Source organism: Abramis brama (assembly GCF_963993115.1).
Source record: "Abramis brama genome assembly, chromosome: 2".
Lineage (NCBI taxonomy): Eukaryota > Metazoa > Chordata > Actinopteri > Cypriniformes > Leuciscidae > Abramis > Abramis brama.
In genome coordinates this window covers 32,735,978-32,754,650 of record NC_139964.1, presented here as the reverse complement: position 1 = coordinate 32,754,650, position 18,673 = coordinate 32,735,978, and the positions used below count along the sequence as shown (strand labels likewise).

The following is an 18,673-nucleotide window of genomic DNA, read 5'->3' as shown; positions in this document are numbered from 1 at the left end:
TATAGGAGCCACCAGTCCTAGAGATCGATAGGCCTATTTGAATTGCTGGTGTGAGCTGGGGATGGAGGATTATTTCCAGTTGCATTAACATTACGCAGAGATTGTCATGTAACTCGGCTAGCATGGTCAAAATCTGATTATCCTATAGGAAAAGAGAATATATTAAACTTTTTTACATTGCATAAATTACATTACATTACATAAATTTTTAATACATTGGATTAATCATGCTTATTTACAACTTTTAATTACCTGAGAGGGTCTCATATGGGTCTCATATGGTCCAACATCCTGGATAAAATACGAGAATGCTCCTCCAATAACCTCTGACAGTGTTCCATGCTGTTGAAGTTTCTTGAGAGCATACTTTCATCGTACAATATCACACACGCGTTTATTTCAGTAAAATTATTGTTGTACATCGTTGCACTGACAACTACTGCAGTGCAACATAATGTAAGCTAATAAAAAAAGTTTCTTAAACATATTGAAAAATGTATGATATTCGCGTTGTGTTAAGTAAATCACGGTGGTTCAATATGTTCAATCTCGTGCTGTTCCGTGCGCTCTTAGACACACTCGGTCTGTATCAAGTTCAAATTCCTTTATTAGCTGACATTTTGAGTAGACTATTATTGCCAAATAGGACTAGTAGGCTACTGCTAAGTAGTAACATAGTATTGCCATTTTAACTATATTTAAATACAGAATTACACCATCAAAGGTTGAAGTCAGCTGAAATGAGCTATGTTTTGGTAAATTACTTTAAATAATATCAAATAAGCCCTGCATGACATCTAATGATATTATTATAAATTAGCATTGGTCTCTTAAACATATGTATTTTTTAAGCACGAAAAAGTAAATTATGAGTTAGAATATCAACAGGTGATACGTGAGCAAAGGCACTAAGATTCAGGTAAAATGGGCCAATATAAAAAAAATAGAACAACACAGGTAATTTCGGCTGAAATCATTTTATTTTTAACAGTAAATTGACACTGCTATCTTAAGTCTGATAAAGCAAATGTATTTCATTTCGCTAAATAGAAAGTTTAACGAATATTTTATTAAAAATAAAATTCAAACTTAACTGATCATAATCATAGTGTTTCTGTACACTGGTGTATTTTGTGTGCATGTGTGTATGCTTGTCAAATAATGTCAAACATTTTGTTAAAGATGATAACATCTCAGAAAAAAAAAAAAAAAACACTTTATTTCCTGTAGCTACATATCAGACCAATTAGATGTTTTGCTGCATTCTTATCAAAGGGAGTCTTTGCAGATATACCATCTAGATGCCATTATCCTCTCCACAGCTCTCGTGGTACTGATCTCGATCTCGGTGAATAACATCCAGTCATTGTTATTTGACGCTTAAGAAACGTAAAACCTGGTTGTGGTACAGTGTTCATTAAGTATATATGTTATGAAATCTTACTATTACTGCCTGAATTCAATCTTATTAAATCGTATATGAAAGTTTTTGCGCGAATAATTTATATTTATTAAATAGTTCAAAGCAAGACGTGTGTAGTAGGCAGCCTACTGATTATTGCTGTACATTAATCTAACGTCCATGCCTCTTATATAATAATTATATATTACTTTGTACCAATTAGCCTACTAAACTAATGCTCGGACACACTCGGTCTCTCTCGCGCACTTTCGCTCGCGCGCGCAGACACACTCGGTCTCTCTCGCGCGCAGACACACTCCACTTGGTCTCTCTCGCGCGCAGACACTACTCGGTCTCTCTCGCGCACTTTCGCTCGCGCGCGCAGACACACTCGGTCTCTCTCGCGCACTTTCGCTCGCGCGCGCAGACACACTCGGTCTCTCTCGCGCACTTTCGGTCTCTCTCGAGCACTGTCGCTCGCTCGCGCAGTTCGCTTCTCTTTTGTCCAGTCCGGCGCCTCATAAAATGCGTCTTCCAGCTGAGCCTGAGCGTTTGGCGTCGCGCGTTCATGTGTTTTGGGGGCGTCGCTTTGGAAGGAGCTCAGAAGGGAGGGGGTGGGAGTGAATGGAAATAATGAGCTGTGTTTATTGCAGATTAAAAGGTCTACAGTCACTCCATTTTTATATTTTCTTTTTCAGAGTACTTACATTTTAATTATGTATTGGTATATAAAGACAGTTTAAACAAATTTGGAATGTTTTTTTTTTAGAAAAATCCTACCTACCCTGCCTTCATACTAATCAAACTAAGGCGAAGTTTGTCCTTATGAGAAGATACACGATGTCATTCGAATCATCTGTGCGTGTTTTCCGTCTTGCATTTCCTCAACTTTACAGGAAACTACATTCTTTTACAGATTTGGGCCCCAAAAAAAATTCCTTATTTTTTTCCAAGAGAAGCATGCTGAACTGATCTAGAAAACACGTTGGAAATGCAGACTTGCATGCTGGAGCGGCATAGTTAACAATAAACAATGTAAAATATACAGAAAATATAAAATGTACTGAAATATCTAATAACCTATAAAATACAAATAAACACATTTTCATACTGTTTAGTCTGTCTCAGAAATAAAAAAATGTCTCAGAAATAGATCACTTTAAAAACCTGATGAAATATCATAAGTACAATGTTTTCCTGTGTTGACTTATTTGCTTCTGAGACATGCATTTGGGGTGGGAAATTATGTTTTTTAATAGTCATTAACCTTTAGTTTTTTGTCATAGCCATGAACCATGATGTGTTACTTTTAGTCAAAGTAGGTGGTTTTAGAGGGATATACATTCATATAAAGAGGAAGTCATTTGTCAAAAATTGGATGCCCTCGTGACTGAAAAAATAATTGATATTTTTTGTTTGTTTTCCTGGACAAGATAAACAGGAAAAAATGTAATTCACAATTTACCACATATCTGCTAAATGACAGTTTACTTTGGCCTAAGAGCTAATAGACATGAGCCGCAAAACAACCACTTTAATTTTAGATTTTTCATCTGAAACTTAGGAAGTAATTTCTAATGTAATAAAGTAATTTCTAATTTCTAACCCTAACCCTAACCCTAACCCTAACCCCTTTTCTATTCTATTATCGGTTTAGGATAACAGAACTTTATAATTTACTTTGTTGAGCTGTTGCTTCTGTCCAATGTTTTAGATATTTTTCTTTACATATTTTAATAATTTGATTTGGTCTGATGGGGATTTGAGGTGTTCTGGGGTGCTATTGATCGTTAGTCTCTCGCTTTATGAAAAGCAGGAGGATATCAAATGTATTTAGCGCCATCTTGCTCCAAAAACAAATAGCCTACATGAGATTAACTTAAAGGGATATTTCAACTAAAAATTATAGTACAGGTTTGGAACAATATGAGGGTGAGTAAGTGCTGAGAAAATGTTTTTGGCCGAACTAGGCTATCCCTTTAAAACCTTTGATGGATAGAAGCCCCCTATTTATTTATTTTTATTTTATTTTTTTGTATTTGACACAGTTGGGTATATGTTATTGATATTTTTCACAGCTAGATTGACACATTTTAATATAATATCTTAAACAGCAACGCGTTAACAGCGCTACTTGAATACAAGGCAAATCAAGAATTGTGACAAACATGTCATTTACATATAGCGCATAATTGTCAATGAAAAATGACACAGAATGGTGATTTAAACTAAAATCACTCTAGGCTGGTGTCTCTCAGTAATGCTGTAAAATATAGCCTGCATGTTCAGCCCTGTCAGTAACAACTGTAACATTTAAATTGCACATAATGCAGTTTTTTTTTTTTTTTTTTTTTTTTTTTAATAATACATAATGGTAACCTTCTAATGACTAATGTTTCTATACAATTTTTTTTTTTTTTTTTTTTTTTTTAAATATAAACATAAACATAAATGGTGGCTGTCATAAAATAACTGTTTTCATGATTTATTCAAACAACCTAAAAGTATAAATGTAATAAACTGAGTGCAGTGAACTGAAGAAGAGCTGCTGCTTCTTCGTCGGATTTTTAACAACAGCTCACATCCTTGATGTTGCACTACTGCCATCTTCTGGAGTTAATAAACCCTTACACAAAGCAAAATGTCATATTTTCGTCAGCATTAGTCCTGTTTTTATTAGAAAGCAGATCAGGCTTATGTTGAAAAATTCTGTCAAAATCTTACATCAGGGGAGACATGTTAAATCAGCTGCATCAGGTGTGAAATGCAGAAAAGACCTCTGTCCATACGCCAATTGCAACCATTATCTTTTACCCCGTTGTCTGATAGACTGGGTTTAGGTTCTATTAAACATCTTTATGTTGAGGGGCAGTTTGCATCCTTTACTCAGTTAAGAGAGAGATTTAATTTACCTCATACACACTTTTTCTGCTATTTAAAAATTAGGCATTATGTGAAGTCCAGAATTTGTCATTTTGAACTCCACCTAAGCATGTTTTTTTGTTGTTGTTGTTTTTTGTTTTTTTTACTTTTTGTAATCCTCCTGAAGGTATCTTATTTATAAATTTGTTTGTTTATTTGAAATGTGCGTCGCAGCCCCTACTGTAAGATTTTGAAGAGGCCTGGGTCTGAGGATACAGGTCTGCTCAGTCAACAACAGCAGACACCAACTAATCCAATTCAGTGAAGTTTTTCACCGCTTACATTACACTAAGGCCAAACTGCATACAATTTTCACAGCTGTTAACCTATTATTGACAGGTGTAAGTTAGCAGTGGATACAGCTTCTCAAAATCCATGCTTTACATATATACCTTACATATACCTAAACCTACCCATCTCCACCCCCTGATCCCTAAACCCACCCCTAAACCTACCAATCTCCACCCCCTAATCCCTAAACCCACCCCTAAACCTACCAATCCCCACCCCTTAAATCTGGATCCAACTCCGCCCCCTGGATCTCGTGTACTGCAGTGAGGTGTATACTGTCTCACAGCGCACCTCTTGCCTTCCAGTCTCTAATGCTATGATCGTGGCTAAGAAACTTGTGCTTAGAAACTGGAAATCAGCCTAACCACCTTCCTTCCAGATGTGGATTATGGACATGATCTCTGTTATACAGATGGAAAGACTCAGATTTTTGAGGACTGATGCTATTGAACAGTTTTCCGCTGTTTGCAGAGGTGGACAGTAACAAAGTACATTTACTTGAGTACTGTACTTAAGTACACTTTTTGAGTATCTGTACTTTACTTGAGTATTATTTTTTCTGGAAACTTTTTACTTTAACTTCACTAAATTTGAAAGACAAATATTGTACTTTTTACTCCACTACAATTCTGTCAAGGCCCTTGAGTAGAAAGTAACATCAGTCAGTAGATGATTTTGGTTGCAGGGGTTGCATTTTGGTTGGAAATGAAAGTCGGGTTGACGTCAGAACCCGACTGATGTTGGTTTCTGACGTCAACCCGATTTTCATTTTCAACCACAATACAACGTCTGTCCAACGTTGGAGATCAACGTCAAACTGACATTGGATTCTGACATAAACCTGATTTTCATTTTCAACGTTGGGTTTGGTCTTCTAAATGTGACTTTTGTCACTTTTTTGGAGCACACTAGCTTATAGATAACAGTAAGGTTAACATATTCATACTAAAAGCCAAAAAACTTTAAATAGGGCAATATTTGAGGGAACAGCCATTTGGGTGTTCGAAACCATTGTGGACGTTATTGAGTGCACTTATTCGATCTCACATTCAATCTCACATTCAATTCCACTACAGGAACTGTGTTCTAGAAATAAATTTGATATTGATATGAGGGTAGGAAGACAGGCGTAGATTCAGAGGCATACGGTACTTTAAGTATTACATACAACAATGCAACAATAATAAAACAATGCATTGACATTTACTTTTTACTTTTGATACTTAAGTATTTTTAAAAACTAGTACTTCTGTACTTTTACTTAAGTAAAAATAGGTCTTTACAACTTTTACTTGTAACGGAGTAATATTTGACCAGTAGTATCTGTACTTTCACTCAAGTAAGGAAGTTGTGTACTTCGTCCACCTCTGGCTGTTTGGGGCTCATTTCTTGGACATTTGGATGAGTTATGCCGAGTTCACACTGCACGATTTTCAAAGTAGTCGGGTCACTGTTCTTTTCACACTGCGTGACTATTTGGGGTACTAGCATCCAGTTGCTGGTGTGTTGACTTAAAAGAAAGAATCGCAACAACTTCTGTCACAAAACTACGTTTCATAACCAAAGACACCCGAAAAGTGATAAGGAAATAACGTATTAACCGTTTCTGTGGGAGTGAGGGCGGGACCTCGATATCATATACCTATGGTAGTCCTACTATGATATTAGACTACATAGCCTATAATAAAATATAACGAATTTCAATCCTGAACCAAACGACTTCACTGATCATACCTTTTGGTTACACAATGATTTTACATGCATTATGGATTATTAGGTAATGTTGAAGTGTATTTCCTAATGTGCTGACTGTAGCATACGACAATATTGACATGAGATACTAATTCTCCTCGCATCCACATTAAGGAAATTCTATTTTATTTAAGAACAATGGTTTCAAAAGTTAATGCACTTTAAAAAGTGAATGTGAAAACGCTCGAAATTCGAATTTAGTTTTTCAGCCATTTTGACAGCCCTAATGCACACAACCACTGGAGTCGCTAGCTACTATTCAACAAGCTGAGAAACTTCAACAGGGTTGGTGAATTCTGCACAATAACAGGAAAAGAACAAATTATTTATTCGTTTTATATTTTTGCCTACTGCAGGTAGTTACGGAATGTAGGTTGTCGCTCCGTGAACTCTACGATCAAAACTTACCTCTAGTTGTCAGATTTGATGTTGATGAACGTGTGCCTTTGTGGAGAGTCAGACAGTTGGGCATGTAAACACAGATTAGGGACCTTATATAAAGCTAAAGAAGGATTTAGATTTAGAAAAACTTTAGAACGTGTTCTTTTGTTTTAAAACTGGAGACATGTAACAGACATAAACAATGCAAGGTATTTGAGACGCGTTTTTAAAAGCTGAACTTTGTTTAAAGGGGTCATGAACGGCATTGTTTTGCTGGGGTGCACTTATAATGTTAGTATCATTTTTACATTAAAAAAAGAAAAAAAAAATTATAATTTAGAAATAAAAGACATTTTTCCTTCCCTGATTTTAGCCTTCTGATTTGAACCAGAGATTTGACATTATTTGAAGGGGCATGTCTGCTGTCAGACTTAAGTGTAAAACGCCCATTGCTGTGATTGCTGTGAAACGCCAAATTTGCTATGGTGACTTTTCAGACTGTCCTCTATCAGTGTGCCAAATTTCATAACTTTCCCACAAGTGGTTCTATGGGCTGCCATAGACTTCCATACGGAAGAATAAGAACGCCAACCATTTCAAGAAGTGCCTACGCACTTTCAAAGCTTGGCCCCTAAAAATGATAAAGTAGTGCAATATAAAGCCATGTTTCCGTGATATTTTTTTATCTGTTATTCTTAAGGATTATGGAGGTGTAGTTCTTCACTATTGCCAACTTATTCCAGTTAGTTCAACCCCAATATCACTGAAGATGTTGAGGAGACATTCTAGAATAGATCACTCCAAAAAACAGAACAATGTTTTTAAAAGCACAACAGAAAAATAGCTTACTTGTAGCTGTCTATTCATTAAACTGTAATGGAAGAAAGCATTAACAATGAAAATTGACACTTCATTTTTAAATAATTTCCAATACCACAGACAAATTATGTAGTATAAAATGTTTTTAATTCTCAATCCATCAAACAACCACAATTAACAGAAGTAAAAAAGAACTCCCCACCAATCCCCTGGAACAATAAAATAAAATACACAAATGGAAAAGAGGCTTTTAGGGCATGATCATATGAAAATAAAATGGGCGGTTCTCTCTTCCGCTGTCACAGAAACTACACTGAGACACAGATACGGAGAGCTGGACAACCACCACCATTCACTTCAGCACACATCTTGCTCATCTGGACTGCTCAACTAGAGAGAGAGAGAGCGAGAGAGAGAAAAAAAAAGCAGCATTAGGAGTAGGGATGTCAATTCAGATAAATTCCCATAATCAATCATGATTTATATTAACGACCAATTAATTGTTAACCTCTTAAATCGAAAGTGAGTGCGCAACCAAGTTATCACGTTACTTAACCACTTGCTTAACCAACACAAAATAGGTGCAGTTTTAAAGCTTAGAAGCTTGGCTTTACAGTGAATATAGGGAATATGACCATGACTTAACAAGTGCTTTTAAATTTGCTGACATATTAGAAGTGCTCCATTTTCATGAAAAATAAAAAAATAACTGCTTTACGTGAAAATTTGATCTGTAAAATCTTAGTTCATAACAGATAAACCTGATATATATCGTTGAAAATATTGTGGGATTGAACACAATATCTCTTCTCTTTATGCTCTGCTATAAACTTATTGCTTACAGAGCTATGCTTGCCAGTGACTCTTCAAATCCCAACATTCTCCGTCTGGAATGCGCAAAAGCACTTGTGTCGCTATGAATTGGAGCCTTTTATATTGCGATAGTTTTGCACAAAAACATACAGCAAATGTATTTGTTCTATCATATCCATCAAGTTTGTAGGCCAATTAACGACACTGACGAATGCAAAGAGCCGAACCGTTTGTTAACTTTATCTCCTGTTTACAATAAAAGATTTTTAGAGTGCAGACATTTTTTGCATTTTTGGATTGACACATAATTAGCCGGGAGAGCCCGGTGAGTGTTGATTGGAGTGTAGGCCAATAAAAAAAACATGCACCTTTAATGATGTTTTATTAAAGTTCAGGAGGACGTTCAAATGATTCATCCAATCAGAATGAGAGGAGGCCTTTAACTACGTAACCGACTCACCCATGTTCCTTGACAATTTTTTCTGCATCCCTCCACCACCCCGTCTCCTCACACTAGCCTGGTTACTATCCTAACCAGAGTTACGGGGGGAGTACTCTGGGTCCGGGCCACATTCTGAGCTCTGAGCCCTCCCCCCCCCTCCCTCCCTTTTTAAATTTTACTTGTATATATATATATATATATATATATATATATATATATATATATATATATATATATATATATGCGCATGTATGTATGTGTATGTGTATGTATATAAATAAAACATTTTAGCCTATTTTTTCCTGTTTTCTCCATTTATAATGAAGCAGTGTGTAGTTCGCAAGTTAATGAGGTATAGATCTCGCTTACCGTATTTTCCGGACTATAAGTCGCACTTTTTTTCATAGTTTGGCTGGCCCTGCGACTTATATTCAGGTGCGACTTATATATCAAAATTAATTCAGACTGAGATGAACCAAGATAAAACATTACCGTCTACAGCCGCGAGAGGGCGCTCTAGTTGGCGGAGTTATTCAGAAGCGACACCATATGAAGAAAATTTAATGGATTCAGTGATGTGGAATGAGATCGCGGGAGCTTGTTGAACTTGTTTACTGGTAACTTGCTTGTTGGACTCCCTGGCTTATGTTAAATTAGCCTATTCAGCCTCCCAGGTATATGTTCTTTATGCTATTGTGTAGCTGAATAACTGTTAATGTGTTGCGTTAACACACCGGACACCTACTCAGCCTGTTGTTCTGTGTGCTACTGTGTAGTTAAATAACTTGCCTTTCCAGATTAAATGTATGTTCTTGGTCTTGGATTTTGTGAAATAAATTTCTAAATAAATGCGACTTATACTCCAGTGCGACTTATATATGTTTTTTTCCTCTTCATGACGCATTTTTTGACTGATGCGACTTATACTCCGGAGCGACTTATAGTCCGGAAAATACGGTAATTAAAAAAAAATATTAGTTTTGGATTAGCAGATACTCAAGGTTTTATCAGGCCACCTCCATCTTAAACGCACAGAAAGATCAACATAATTAGAACATTTAAATGCACATTTCTTGCGCTGATTTCTTACTGTAGGTGGAGATGTCGATTTCCTCAGGCAACTCGGCTACATTGACTTCAAAACGGTCCTGCACATCATTCAGGATCTTAGCATCAGTCTCATCGGATACAAAGGTGACAGCCAATCCTTTTGTGCCAAACCTACCAGCACGAGCAACCTAAAAGATAGAATAAGTTTAACACTCTTTAAGTTGTCCAAGTTTCCAAGCCCAGTCCTAGTTTTAATCTTGAGGTTGGGCAGTTATTACACTTCTAGTATTGGTGAAAAGTAGAATGCCACAGCGCATGATGCATAAATACCCTGTGTAGGTATGTGTCTGAGTCCTCAGGCATGTCATAGTTGAAAACTATATTAACACGCTCAATATCCATCCCACGGCCAAAAAGATTCGTAGCCACCAGGATCCGCCGTTGAAAGTCTTTAAACTGTTGATACCGAGACAATCTGCAGGGGAGAGAATGAGAAATGATTTCAGAATTAGCATTTCTCACCCAACCATTGCAATATCATGGGATCAACAAGTGTTTTACCTTTCTTCCTGAGCCATTCCCCTGTGGATTGCAATGGCTGGAAAATTCTGCTCCACCAGCAGCTGAGACAGAGCCACACAGCGTGGAACTGACTTGACAAATATCACCACCTATATTACAGCCAAACAAACAGTTTGAGTTGACAAGGGCCCACTTTCAAAGCAAATGACAGTAAAAACATGATGGAATGACAGTCACCTGGTTGAACTCAAGAACGTCAAGAAGGTCAAACAGTTTGCGGTTCTTTTCACTGTCTTTCAGTTTGACATAGTATTGCTGAAGACCATGCAGCGTAAGCTTAGTCTCATCATCAACAAACACCTCCATTGGCTGTAAGAAGAGAAGCAGCTTTACATTTCAGAACACCTTGGATCAAACGGTCTCTGATTAGAGTTTGAGGACCGCGGGTACATCCATAGACAAAACTGCATAACCCTAATTCAAATTGAAAATTAAAATGCATTTTTAAGAAGAGAAAAGGATGACTCACGTCTTGCATGAATTTGCGACAGACCGGTCTGATCTCTTTGCTTAACGTGGCACTGAACATCATGCACTGCTTCTCGTGAGGCGTCAGTCTGAAGATATCCTGGACATCCCGTCTCATATCTAATACACAATCGCACACAGTTAGACCTCTGGTGAATGGGAAAACATCCACCTCCATATAGCAGCCCATGCAATATTAAAAAATAAAAACTCACCCAGCTGCTCCAGCATCTTGTCACATTCATCCAAAACAAAGTGTTTGACATTTTTGAGGTTCAAGGTCTTGTTGCGAATAAGGGCAAGGATCCTCCCTGGTGTTCCCACCACAATATGAGGGCAGCTCTTTTTCAACACATCCTCATCCTTTTTTATGGACAAGCCACCGAAGAAGACAGCACACTTAACGTTGGACATGTACTTGGAGAAGCGCTCGTACTCTTTACTGATCTGGAAGGCCAGTTCACGTGTGTGGCACATAACCAACACAGAAACCTGCAGAGAAGACAATGACAAAATGGCGGTTTTTAGCTGGCTTCGCCATCCATAACTACAACAAGAACTGATACTAGTTTTTAATCCAAGATAACAGTCTGCAACGGGATAGAAAACCACAGCATAGACCCAGATGAAGATGAATTCTAATCCACTGCTGTTTTTTCTTGGAAGTGGGAAGATTTAATGCTAAACCTAAAAAGAATTCTGAGATCAGTAGAGAAATAAATCATTTATTGGAACAATGTTAGTCCGGCCAATCTTGCACGGAGGCAAAAAGTTAAGCAAACTAGCTTACTTTCTTATCTAGCTTATGACAATGTGCCTCAACATTCCTTAACAATATATCTGTTTTTGAGATAGTAGTGCAATTAACACACACCTGCCCATCGACTGGCTCAATCTGTTGGAGTGTGGCAAGCACAAATACGGCAGTTTTTCCCATACCAGACTTTGCCTGGCACAGGATGTCCATGCCCAGGATGGCTTGTGGAATGCACTCATGCTGGACTAAGGAAAAGAGAAAAACAAAAATACATTAAGAAAAGAAAACGCACTTTAATAAAAAGTTCTAACGAATGTAAAATAAATAAATAAAGTAGCTTGAACAAAGATTATAAAGTAGGAGTTTTTCACACACACACCAAAAAAAAAAGTGCGACCTGACCAAGAATACTCAAAAACATCTGAACAAACAATTTACGTACAAGTTCCCAGCATGCATTGCAGTTTGAATAAACAAAAATTAGGCAACGTAAAATTATCATTGCTGCTAGTTAGCTTTCATTTAGTTCAGAGTTTATATTTTTACCAAATTAGCATTTGTTCAACCCTTTTTTTAGATTTGGGTGTTGAGGTATATGTGAATTTAAAATATTTTCCCAAAATGTGCCCAATATCTGTAATAAGTTTGCTAGGGGTGCTCCAATTGATCGGCTACCGATCGCTATTGGCTGATTTGCTTCTAATGACAATCTGTGATCTCTCAATTTGCCAATCTCAGAAACCGATTTCATGTGGAGGACGCATAAATCCTGCCGTGAGAGGTATGGCATCAACGACATGCTTGCAGTTCCCTCTGAATTTCTGTAATGCTGAAGGTGATGTACAATTCTAACATCTTTATTAAATATCTTTTGACAAATCAGTAATTTGAAAACTTTCTGTGAGAGGTAACTTCTCAAACAGCATGAGTGAATCAGCACCTTCTCAAAATGAACAAATGGCTTAACATTACAACTGCAACAAGCGAGCTGCACGGTTGGCGGAATTGACACTTGCACAGTATCATCACTAAAATTAACAACTTGCACATCTTTTTAAATCTTGCCAATTTAAACATTAAAGCGTTCAGCACTTGCGCACTCTTTGAGAGACGGTGCGGTGACGTACTCAAAACGCGCACACAAAGCCGCCTCACAAATAGCTCGCAAGTACTAAATATAGTTATTTTTGTTGCTCAACCGAAAATGTAATTTACTCAAGTACTTACAAATCCATATAAATTTATATCTTCTGCTGAACACAAATATGAATATGGAATATGGGTAACCAAACAGTTGATTGGCCACATTGACTACCATAGCATAGAAAAATAAATACTATCGAAGTCAATGGGGCCCATCAACTGTTTGGTACATAATTTCTATTTTTAGGTGAACTATCCCTTTAAATGGTTATATAAACACAAATGTACATAAAAAAAAATACAGTCTTGGCATATTCAGGTAAAAAAAGTCTGTTCTCTTAAATGAAGGGTAAAAAAACGGCCACTATCACAGCCCTAATCATTGTTTTGTCTCAAGATGAAGAAGCCCTGTCTGTAAAATCAGGGCAGAGATGCACCCATGTATCAGCCGATATTTGATCAAATGAAAAACATCGGCATATCAGCCGAAAAACAAAATCCTATCGGTGCATCCCTTAATACTTGTTAACTTTATGCAGTTATATGGCAGTGTACTCTAAAACCATTAAACTTTTACACAAATCCTCACCCTCAGAAGGATGCTCGAAGCCACAGTCGACGATCGCTCGGAGCAACTCTGGTTTCAGGAGGAAATCGCGGAAGCCGGAGCTGTGAATGGAGACGTATGAGCCTTTCACCTCCTTCTTGCCGCCTGGGACGACACTGTCCACGGCGGTCTGCGGCTCCTCGTCTTCCTCGTAGTCCAACAGCTCATTATCAACATCGTTTTCGGCCATGGTAACTTTGGGAGCAACGAGAGGGAACGCAGAGATGTAAATAACATGGTTGTGCCAACCATACAGATCTAACAGTTATACCTCCACGAAAAAATGCTGCTCACCGTTTTTAAAAAGCCTAAGCTAATGAATGGATATAATATGGCATTATCCAGCACATCGAAACTATATTTAACGTTAAATGAGCACTCATATTGTCATTTTTTTTTAATCAGTTCTACCTACTCAAGGTTAAAACTGAAACGGTTAACGTTAACCATGATACAAAGTTGCTATACACGTTCAACCTGCTCTAATTTAAGTTAGCCGATTGACTGAATGTAGTGTAGACAATAGAGCCGCCATTCACGGTCCCATCTAAACCGATCTTCTGATCTAAACCAGCGGCACAATCCGCATTTTTCAAAAGTATGTAGAATAGCCATGACTACTAAGTTTTTTGATACATGGGAAGCCATGAAATACGAAACGGTTTAGACGCAAATGGGTTTCGTGTTCGCGTTTAGGCTTTGAGCCTTGCAGGCTGCACGGCTAACGTAGAGAAACGCGAGGTATCTACAACTGTCCGTTTAGATACTAGATTTGTTACTAAAAGTATCTCCAAAATAAGGTTAAATCCGGAAGTAAATAGCATTAATTATCCTGCGTTTAACAAATTAAGGTTAGTAAATGTATAAGAAAAAACATAACTTACCTTTCGACGTTGGTAATGAACGTCGGCACGCAGGAATCTTGTGGTTAGGCCTTAAGTTTATAGCGCTCCCCGGATATAGAAACCGAGCTCTCCCATTGGCTGTATTCAACGTCAATGATAGTTGAGAAGAAGCGCATTGCGTGCGATTGGGTAACACAATTGCGCGTCGGTTTTGTGGGCGGGTTCAAAAACCAGTCGCCAGCCTTCATACTCTAAAATGGCCACACGATGTCACTATATGCATTCAGAATTTTGGCCTTCAATGACAAACGTTTATGGTATGAGTATAAACCATGTATAAACAGTGCGACCAAAAAAAAATATAAATTTTCCCCTTAAAACGGTTTTGGAATTTTTAAAAACTTTATACAAAATACATATATATATATTTATGTTTATACAACACTAAAGCCAGAGTAAACAAAGCTTTGTTGTCATAATTGTCAGATTTTCAATATTAACAAGGCATTAAAATAGACAATACAGAAAATAAATGGCTGCCTAATTTGGAAACAAATCATAAAACAATATAGTTATGGAATTAATTTATATATAAATGATGGAGTATATAAATTAAAAACAAATTACTAAAATATAAATGCCTACTATCCACCACGTAAATATGTGACACTGACTGAACTCAGGTTAAATTTCCTTCGTTGACATTCTGAAATTCAGAAACTTTTTTTTAGCGTTTGTAATGAAAACCATAAACATTTTCGCTAGTGATTTCACAATAGTGTACAACCATGTAGAATTCTCTATATAACTAGATCTATTCACTTAACAAAGAGAAGAGCGGATCATTAATAAACCTTAAACTATTACATTTACTAAATTTTATGAAGTAAAAATAATAGGCCTCTAGATATTTTTTTATGATTTATGAGACATTATAGTAATTATTATCGTAAAAATAACGTGGCTCATCTTTAGAAGATAATAAAACGGACAAAACTGTCTGAACAGTTACACCAATCAACACCGCAACATCACCTGCCCGCTACCCACTGTGGCTGAGGTTAAGAAAAATCAAGGATTGGTGGGATGAGCTGTCAATCATGGCTATTCCAGTTTAGTCTATCTTCCTATTGGTCAAACGTTTGTCAATCGCATGAGATCCGCTGACGTTAGAACATTGCATTACGGTTCATTTTGAACGAGACCGTGAAATAAACGGAAAACAGATGCACATTATGGATTGGTTCTCATCGAGTATTTATTGTAATAAGATAGCTTATGATTATTTATACCAGCATTTTTATTAAATCACGGCAGAGGTAGTAGGCGGGACTTGGGCGGGGTTTTCTCTTGTAGGCGTTGACCGCAGCTCTCCTTGAGGAAGCTCGCCCTGACGACTCATATTTTCCTCTAGATGAGCATCTACATCCAATAAATCCAATATGGTGCCCTATTCATTTCCTGCCTTACCGTAGTGGTCCAACGGTTTCGTACAAGAAAGGATTGCCGATATCTGCCGGTTTTGTGACCGATCATCTTTAATATGGCAAGATCGCCGGAGCAGCTTCAGTAATGAGACCGAAATTCAGGTGGGCATTGCTCTATGCATTTTCCATCACTGACAGTGTGTGGTGGTGGCTGGTATATTATGTGTGCATTCATCCATTGGTATACAAGCTTTATTTTAAAAATGTTAATCAGGGTGATATGACAAAGAGAGTCTAGGGAAAAGCGGGGAAATTCCAGCGCATCACACTCGTGCTCCCATCTCTGGACCAGCAGGGCTGATTTGCCTGCCTGCCCATCTGCTAGTTGCCATGGGGGAAAAATCTTCATCCACACCCCTTATTATCGTACACGGAAGCAAATGTGATTGTGACCTAATTTAATAGCTAGTCATCAAAATACACATTGCGTTTAAGTATTTGTGCTTTGAATTCAGTGCAGCTATAATTCTCCATTGCAAAGGCGCTTGCACTTAATGTAAATAACCCTGCACAATCAGAACAGTCATATCACCAAAAATCCCTACGCAATGGCAAATATAATGTGTTGCTAATCCATTGCACACCTATAGTAAGAACTGGCATCCCCAGTGGTGGTGCATTTGCATGCGGTTTTGCTGAGTCCGGACTACAGGCTTTATTGTAGTAAAGTCGTTGACCATCGGCTATGACTGTTTTTAGCCTATCTTCTTGAAAGACCTGAAGAGCTTGTTATGACTTGTTATATTTTATATTTCGCGATGTGAAGCGTAAACATGCATCATACTGTCTGTCATCATGGCTGTCATGCACATTTCATTTTTGTCATTGACATTTAGACATTTTGGACAAACCAAAGGAAAATGTGCCTTGGTGAGCTGTTATGTTCTTTTATTTTGGTTTGTCACAGTTTAAGAGATTAATTGTCTGGCTCGTCCTAATGATTAAGGGCAGTCTGATTACATGTTTTGGTAGGGAGGAGGAGAGTTTACTCGTTTGTGTTGGTATTTAGCTAATGAATAGACTGTGGTTGTGTTATACCAGCTAAAAGAAAAAAGGTTTGTGGGATCTCATGTCGTTGTTTTTGTAATTTTCTTTTTTATTCATGATTATAGAATTATTTATTTATTTATTTTCTAAAATAAGTAGATATTGTGATCATTCTGTGAAAGATATGTCATTGCAAATTGTTATATTTTATTGCTTAACAAGTATTGGAATGTGACATCATGTCATGCTTTATTCGAGTCATTAACAACGTCACTAAATCTGTGTGAGCAAAATGTCTTAACCATTGTAACCATTACATTTTTTAAAGAGCCAGGCCTGATAAGATAATAGTAACCTCACCATCTCAGTCCTCTTCATCAAGGCCGTAACTATGTCTTGATTTTGTTTTGGGGGGGTTGTGGAGGGTATAGTAAAGGTCATATAAAACAATTTATTGTTAAGGATTTTAAACTATTTGCAAATAATATTCACATATTCACTCTTAAACTTGTGCCTAATATGCTGAAAAGGTCTCTGTTTATGTTTCTGGTCTCTTCACGTTCGATTATGAATTACATGAATAATTGCCTACTATATTTACTACATTTGATTAAAAAAAAATTAGTAGTTTGCATCAATGGATGGGGTACAACATGGCTATTTACCCCAGTGCGCCTTTAGTCCTATTGTACCGTATTACTGTCAGTTGTTTAACATTTCTGTCATAAAACAGTTGTCAAATTAAATGTTTAGCTACTTACATCTTACCTCGCACTCTTTCACCTTTAAAACTAAAGTGTTGTGCTGCAATTCATTCTCGGCTAATCTGTGAACACTAAAGTCAGCCTTTTTTGTTTTAATTGACCACCTCAAGCATTTTGACATTGACAAGCAATTTTAGACCGCTAAGGCAGACCGGCCTAAAAATTTAACTTTTTAAACTTTTGTCATCCTAACAACAAACAAGGCAGTGTGCATGAAGTCAAGAATATCAAGTATTGGAGGGGATACTTGATTTGGCCATATCTGATTATTGCTCAGTGTCTATGGTGGTTACGGCCCTGTTCTTCATACACAATATGTGGTAATCCAGGCGTCCGACAGGTTGTGTGAACTCTAAAGACAATTAGAGAAGATTATGATTTGCTTAGGGTTCCAGCTTAACTAGAACAACTTAACTGATGCCCTCATGCTGCATCAGTACTCGTTTGGTGAAACAGTTACTGGGACTCAGGTTATTGTAGATGGTACAGTAAAGAAAAAAAAAAAATGACTGAACTGGAAATTCATATACTCTCTCCAAGGGTTGACGTATTGTCTGGTTAGCATGGTCCAGTTAGCCACTGTTGGTAGTTGTCAAACCTGTCATTGCTGCATCATTCCGCAACAAAAAGCATCTTTCTCTATATGCGGCTATTGAAAACTGTGTATTCTGAGGGAATAGGTTTTTTAGCAAGTAACATATAGCTACATTAACCATATTTATCTATTTATATTTTACCCAGTCGGCTGGTGTTCTTGTGATGCAGTCAGTATTGTTATGACATTATTGCCTTGCAGCTCCAGAGTACTTAGTTCTATAACTTTTACAATTTGGATGATTGGCACACAAATGTTCTGAATTTAGTGCCTATAAGCAAAGACTGCAGATTTCAAATCGCATACTTCAACCGGGTCCTGTGCTGTTTTGGAAATGTTAACAGATTTTTCCATGTAACTTAAAACTCTTTGGATCTCTCGTTTTGTACTAATCTAAATAAACGGTGGACACATTTTTGTTCCAGTGGCTGCACTTCACTCTGTGTTTCTCTGAAATGACATCATGATTTACATACAGTGCTTGATTGGTCATGTGAACTGTGAATGGTAAACTGATATGGTTATTGTTGTGATTTCATCAGGACAAACAAGCCGTTATGTAGTAC

At 37.2% G+C, this 18,673-nt stretch overlaps 2 protein-coding genes across 4 annotated transcripts in view; one reads left to right on the top strand and one right to left on the bottom strand.

Moving 5' to 3' along the window:
* Positions 1-7,692: 7,692 nt before the first annotated feature.
* ddx39aa (DEAD (Asp-Glu-Ala-Asp) box polypeptide 39Aa) lies at positions 7,693-14,414 on the bottom strand. Of its 2 annotated transcripts, XM_084106765.1 has the most exons (10): positions 14,314-14,414; positions 13,412-13,624; positions 11,797-11,924; positions 11,138-11,414; positions 10,924-11,042; positions 10,632-10,763; positions 10,434-10,543; positions 10,203-10,347; positions 9,913-10,060; positions 7,693-7,957 (listed from the first exon to the last, which is right to left on the bottom strand). In XM_084106765.1, the coding sequence occupies exons 2-10, from the start codon at positions 13,617-13,619 to the stop codon at positions 7,941-7,943; spliced, it is 1,284 nt and encodes a 427-aa protein (XP_083962891.1). In that variant the 5' UTR covers positions 13,620-13,624; positions 14,314-14,414; the 3' UTR covers positions 7,693-7,940. The 2 variants fall into 2 exon arrangements, with proteins under 2 accessions (XP_083962891.1, XP_083962890.1); XM_084106764.1 differs by lacking the exon at positions 7,693-7,957 and having other exon boundaries at positions 9,866-10,060.
* A 1,022-nt stretch (positions 14,415-15,436) lies between these two features.
* Positions 15,437-18,673, top strand: part of evi5l (ecotropic viral integration site 5 like) — a 49,583-nt gene continuing 46,346 nt past the window's right edge. For both annotated transcript variants that reach the window (XM_084097196.1, XM_084097195.1), the window contains exon 1: positions 15,437-15,863. The gene's annotated coding sequence lies outside the window, so the exon portion shown is untranslated. The remainder of the gene's footprint in view (positions 15,864-18,673) is intronic.

Coding starts and splice junctions, on each gene's coding strand:
- ddx39aa (XM_084106764.1), bottom strand. CDS start 13,619: ATGGCCGAAAACGATGTTGATAATGAGCTGTTGGACTACGAGGAAGAC. Junction 11,415..11,796: donor TTGAGCCAGTCGATGGGCAG/GTGTGTGTTAAT, acceptor TCTTCTCTGCAG/GTTTCTGTGTTGGTTATGTG. Junction 10,061..10,202: donor CAGACACATACCTACACAGG/GTATTTATGCAT, acceptor TCTATCTTTTAG/GTTGCTCGTGCTGGTAGGTT.